General features: G+C 39.1%; 1 protein-coding gene and 1 pseudogene across 2 annotated transcripts in view; one reads left to right on the forward strand and one right to left on the reverse strand.

The window, feature by feature from the left end:
* Positions 1 to 3,570, forward strand: part of BMS1 (BMS1 ribosome biogenesis factor) — a 46,897-nt gene extending 43,327 nt beyond the window's left edge. For both annotated transcript variants that reach the window (XM_004455516.5, XM_004455517.4), the window contains exons 22-23: positions 1,759 to 1,920; positions 2,739 to 3,570. In XM_004455516.5, coding sequence (XP_004455573.2) covers positions 1,759 to 1,920; positions 2,739 to 2,969 — 393 coding nt within the window. In that variant the 3' untranslated portion in view covers positions 2,970 to 3,570. The remainder of the gene's footprint in view (positions 1 to 1,758; positions 1,921 to 2,738) is intronic.
* Positions 3,571 to 3,908: 338 nt separating this feature from the next.
* LOC111763443 (U6 spliceosomal RNA) lies at positions 3,909 to 4,008 on the reverse strand (annotated as a pseudogene).
* Positions 4,009 to 6,387: the final 2,379 nt, after the last annotated feature.

Consider the following 6,387-nt stretch of genomic DNA (forward strand, 5'->3'; position numbering starts at 1 on the left):
GCAAGAGGTGGATGAGAATTGTGGTTGATGGTACAGATGCAAAAGTGTCCTTTGTAAGCTAGAGCACATGTATGTCACTATTGCAGGGTGTTGGGAATGTGGAGAAGCATGGGAAAAATACAGCTGGAGTGACCTATGGACTGTGGTTAGTAGTAATAATATAATATTCTTGCATCTATGCAAAAGATGCACTGTGTTGATACTGAGGCAATAGGAAAAAGTGAGCCAAATGTACACTATGGACATGGCAATAATCAGATGATATTATTTTATCCATAGCAAATGACACATCACATTATGGTGTGTTGATGGAGGGATGTTTGGGAATTCTGCACATGTGCATGATTGTTTTATAAGTTTACAACTTTTGTCATAAAAAAATATACTTAAAATAATAATAGGGTGGGTCGGGGGGAAAACACACCAAATATAAGATTAAAACTATGATTAGTAGTAAGATTTTGACAGTATTCTTTCATAGTTCGTATCAAATGTCTCATGACAATGCAAGGTATTGGTGGAGGATGTATGGGACCCCTGTATGATGTTATGCATGTTTGCTTTGTAAGTTCACAACTTTTGCCATACACTTAATTGTTTATATATGTTCATATATAAATGATCTAAAGATAATAATCAGACTGGTTAGGGGAGAACTACTTTGTTTAGTAGTAATATTTTGACAATGCTCTTTAATCATTAGTTAAAAAGGTTTAAAAGCAATGCAAGTTTTTGGTGGTAGGGTGAGATATATGTTTGATGTTAGTGTTTTGTAAGTTCACAACTATTATACCTTTATTGTTGATGTATGTTTATGTATGAGTGATATATTTCAATTTAAAAAGAGTTAAAAAATAGCTAGTAATAAAACTTTGCATTATCTTTAATGAATTTTTATTAAAATATTCTTCAGTATATGGTGTCTATTATCTAGCCTGTGGTGCTTTTTTTTTTTAAAGAAAGGGATTTCTATGATTTCTTTAATTCTAAAGCAGTTTTTTTGCATTGGTTCCTAAACAGAATATTGAATATTATTGTGGATGATGTCTTTAATAATAAATTTAGAGACACAGCAGAAATACTCTCTACATAGTTGATATTAATCTTCTTATGGCCTAGGCAAAACTTTCAACTGATTAATGATATTTTGGAGACAGTTCAGCATTTTGGTCATCTCTTAATTTAAGCATAGCATTTAGATTGCCTTAAAAATGGAATGTAGAGTATTTTGCCTTCATCTCTTGTTTAAATCTCACTTTTCTCCATTGGCTTTTGATTAGAAACAGAATAAAAATAATCTTCTTTATAAGAATTAGGGATACAGCCATTTGTAGTTCATAGAGGGAGAGCTGTGTTCTTCCAATCCAAGGAGGGCCTGTTCTAAAATAGATAGTCAAGATGAAAAGCTAGATGATTATTGTTAGGCTGGGAAAAATAAACCCCTGTGCTCCAAAGGCCAGAATTTCCCATCTAAAGAAACTTTGGGTCTATTCACCTGCTTGTTTAGACCCATAGTTCCAGACCATTTATAACCATGGTAATTGGCACAGTTGTTTTCTCAGAAAAATGGTAAAAGTATATTCCTCTGTTTTGCCTAGTGTTCTGCATCTTATTTGGTGGATGATTGAATCTTCATTTCTCATGGTTATCAGACTCTGGTGTTTCTGATCTTGTGGGAAAGTCAATTCATAGACTTTTATTCAGAAGTTTTAAATGCACATTACATAATTTAAATATGTCACACTCTTTTTTTCCTAGCCGATAATGAGGCAAAAGAAGCATTTTAATTCACTGCACATTCCAAAAGCCTTGCAGAAGGCCCTGCCATTTAAGAATAAGCCCAAGACCCAAGCAAAGGCGGGAAAGGTGCCAAAGGACAAGTTGAGACCGGCGGTCATACGGGAGCCTCATGAAAGGAAGGTACTGTTGATGGACAGCTTATTTCACATTGTGTTTAGATGTGAAAGTAATGCTTTCTCTAGTGCACTTGTCATTTCTGCAGCATTTTCATTTTTCATCAGCAAAGGATGAGGGCCAGACTGATTCAAGGCACTAGACCTGGAAGTTAGAGGAAAGGCCGTGGTCCATTCCCCTCTTTTGTTTAGTCATGCTCTGCTTTATGCATCTTAATGGGGAGTAACAGGCACATAGCAGTTAAATCACTCTGCTCCCATTATAATCAAGTCTGAGTGGACCCTGTCAGAAATTCACAACAAGTGAACAAGTGAGTTCAACATTTAGGATAACTTCATGAGCTCACAACATTATAATTTGCTTAGTTACTTCTATAAAACAAGTAAGGAAACAGTTATTTAATTGTAGTCCCACCTTCTACTTTCTTATTAGTTCTGTGGGCAATTTTGTGTGTGTATGTTGTTTTTTTTTTTCTTTTGATTTGTGTATGAAATTATTTATCTCTGCCTTTTAGAGGCAGAAAACTTTTCTTTGTCCGAGTTTAAGTTCATAGACTATCCACAGAGATAACAGAATAACAAAGGTTGTTTTATGGTAAAGGTCATTATTTAAGTATTTTGCTCAGTCAGTCTGTTCCTGCCTATATTTCCATGCAAATTATGATCTCCTGTTTCAGGGTAAATTTTTACTAGGTTAATAGTTATTTAGATATTGGATTAACTCTAGCTAATCAACTCGGGGGTTTAGGCCCCTTGAGATTTAGATGAGAATTTAAGTGTGCTGCTGTAGTTGTTGTCTGAATTCACTGGTTTTGTCTGTGTCAGATCCTTGCGCTGCTGGATGCTCTGGGTACAGTGCACAGTCACAAGATGAAGAAGGCCAAGGAGCAAAGGCATCTGCAGAATAAAGAGCACCTCAGAGTGAAGCAAAAGGAGGAGGAGGAGAAGTTGAAGCGACAGAAGGAGCTCAGGAAAAAGCTGTTCCGTATTCAGGGTCAGAAAGAAAGAAGAAACCAGAAGTCTAGTCTTAAGGGACCTGAGAAACAATTGAAGTGAGCCTCCAAGATGGGTAGAATGTTTTTCGCATCTTCAGAGATGCATAGATTTAAAAATTATAATACTTGTAAATAACAAGACGGGACTGGAACCCAAAAAAGTCCCCTTGATTGTATATAATCTGGACTGTGCCTTTAAGAGGAGAAATGGAGAAATGAGACTGATATGACATAGGTTCATTCTTAGCATCTAGGTTTTGTAGAGATCTAAAACAATATAATTTATGGTTTTGTGCATTCCTTTACTTTCCTCTAGTAGTGTCAGTTTAATTTTTTTGTGCTACAAAAATATCATTAAAATATTTTCCTGCTAATTTTGAGCTTAGTAGTTTTCAGTGGAAATGGGAAATACCTGACAAAATTTACGGTGGATAATAGTTTACTCCATCCACTTTCAGTGATGAGCCTTCCAGAGGGGAAAGGAACCCTCAGTCTCAATGGAGAATTCTAGAGAAGGGCGTATGTTTGTTTTTTGTGTGATTTTTTTTTTTTTGGGCTATATATTGTATTCTCTGATCATAGACTTTAATGGGCATTTTATACCTTATTTCTTATGTTTTGCATGTTAGTATAATAGGTAATAAAAACGCTATTTTTGTATACTCCTATTTTTTATAGCCTGATTTTTAGACTCTTAGATCAGGGGATTGCAGACTTGGGTATGCTTAAGGACTGAGAAAATGAAATAGGCTCCTTGTATTATGCCCATTTATAACACCTGCGTAGTTGCATTGCCTTTTCATTCAGATTTTCATTGAGTTAATTATAGATTCACATGCATTTGTAAGAAATAATACAAAGATCCCTTATCCACTTTGCCCAGGTTTCTCCAATGGAAACATTTTGCAAAACTATAGTATATCATAGTTGGAATTGTGACATTGATACAATCCACTAATTTTATTTAGATTTCCCATTTTACTTATTCTCATTTGTGTGTGAAAATATGAAACACTTCAAATTTTCATGTCATCCTTATACAGAGGCTGCTGATCTCTGTATTATTCCAATCTGAGTATATGTACTATTAAAGAGAGCACTGCATTGCCCCTTTAAAACATAAACTGGACTAAAGAAAGTTTACCTGGGGCCCAGCCATTGGGTTTCCTGGCAGGGTTGTATTTTGCCCAGACTGGAGGCTTTATAAAAAGTCTTGAATTGCCAGGGGCGGGCATCAAATCCCCAGGATTCCCTTAAGTGCTCACCCAGTGGCAGGCTGAGGGCTGGTGAAAGGTGGAAGCTGCAGGTCATGTGAGAGTTGAGACCAGGTCACATGGGGGAGATCTGTGTACGTGAGATCAGGTCACCTTGGGCAATGACAGTAAGTCATGTATGTATAGGAGATGTAGAGAATTGAGGGAGGGTCACAAAGGGTAGTTGAGAGTGGGTCGTGTGTGGGAAATCAATATAGATAATGGCAGGTCACCTGGGAAGGTGTGTGCACATCACAAGGGGGAGCTATGGGTAGGCCATCAAAGAGCAGTTCACCTGAAATTCTTACAGTAGGTCTTATGGTCGACTTGAGTGTAGGTGAGGGTAAGTCACATGGTGGAGATAGTGTAGATGAGATGTCATCTGGTGGAACTGAGGGTGGGTCTCCTGGGCATCTGTGTATGGGTGAGGGAAATTCAAGTGGGGAACTGAGGGCAGGACATAACGGGGTGTTGAGGGTGGGTTATATGGAGGGACTGAGGATTGGTCTTGGGAAGATCAGTACAGGTTATGGAGGTCACATAAGTGCGCTGAAGGGTATATTGTGGGAGAAATGGGGCATCAGATCGGGACCTGAGGGCAGTTCATCTGGTAAACAGGGCAAATCACTTGGGGTTGCTGAAGGCAAGTTACCTGGGAAGCTGAAGAAAGGCCACGAGGGACAGACATTTTAGGGTTACTGACCTCTACCTCTAAAGTGACACTAATTCCAGGAGATCCAAAATGTTACCATGGCCCATCAATCAGAGTAGGAACCTATGGAGGTCAAGTGATCAATGGAGTTTTAGTTCAGATCCATCTCACAGTGGGTCTAGTGGGTCCCCAGACCCATTCTGTGGTTATTTCCCCAGTTCTGGGGTGCTTAATTGGAATAGATGTAGCCACTGACAGAAGCCCCATATTGGTTCTATGACCTATGGAGTGAGGGCTGTTATGGTAGAAAAGGCCAAGTAGAAGCCACTAGAATTGCCCCTGCCTAGCAAAATAGTAAATCCAAAGCAATACTGTATCCCTGGAAGGATTGCAGAGATTAATGCCGTCATCAAGGACTTGACGGTTGCAGGGGTGGGATGTCCACCATATCCTCATTCAACTCTACTATTTGGTCTGTGCAGAAAACAGGTGGATCGTGGAGGATGACAGTGGATTTTCATAAACTTAACCAGGTGTGACTTCAATGGCAATTCCTGTTCCAGATGTGGTATCATTGCTTAAGCAAATCAAACATCCCCTGGTACCTGACATGCAGCTATTGATCTGGGAAATGCTTTTTTTCTAGTTATCTGTTATTAAAGACCACAAGAAGCCATTTTCTTTGATCTGACAAGGCCAGCAATGTACTTTACTGTCCTACCTACTGTCCTATCAACTCTTTAACCCTCTAATTTAGTCCTCAGGGACCTTGATTGCCTCTCCCTTCCACAAGACAAAACACCGGTCCATTATATTAATGACATTATGCTGATTGGACCTAGTGAGCAAGAAGTAGCAACCACTCTAGACTTTTGCTAAGGCATTTGTGTGTCAGAGGGTGAGAGATAAATTCAACTAAAATTCAAGGGCTTCCACCACAGAGATATTTCTAAGTTTGCAGTAGTGTGGGGTACATCAAGATATCCCTTCTAAAATGAAAAATAAGTTGCTGTATCTGGCCCCTGCCATAACCAAAAAAGAAGCACTGTACCTAGTTGGCCTCTTAGGATTTCGAAGGTGACATATTCCTCGTTTGGGTGTGCTACTACAGTCCATTTACTGAATAACCTAAAAGCTGCTTGTTTTGAGTGGGAACAGGAATAAGACGAGGCTCTATGACAGGTCCAGGCTGCTGTGCAAGCTCCTCTGCCACTTGGGTGACATGATCCACCAATGGATCACAGGTGCTAGAAGTGTCAATGGCAAATAGAGATGCCATTTGTAACCTTTCACAGGCCCCTACAGGAGAATCAACACAAACCCTTAGGATTCTGAGGCAAAACCCTGCTATCCTACTTAACCATGGGCCACAAAGTCATCATGAGACCTGAGTTGCCTACCATGAGCTTGGTGATGTCTGACCCACCAAGCCATAAAGTTGGGTGTGCACAGCAACATTCTTATCATAAAATGGAAGTTGTATATATAAAAGAAGTCTCAAGCAGGTCCTGAAAGCACAAGTAAGTTATATGAGGAAGTGGCCCAAATGCCCAGGGCACTCACTCCTGTCACAT

The sequence above is a fragment of the Dasypus novemcinctus genome, chromosome 6 (genome assembly GCF_030445035.2).
Source record: "Dasypus novemcinctus isolate mDasNov1 chromosome 6, mDasNov1.1.hap2, whole genome shotgun sequence".
NCBI lineage: Eukaryota > Metazoa > Chordata > Mammalia > Cingulata > Dasypodidae > Dasypus > Dasypus novemcinctus.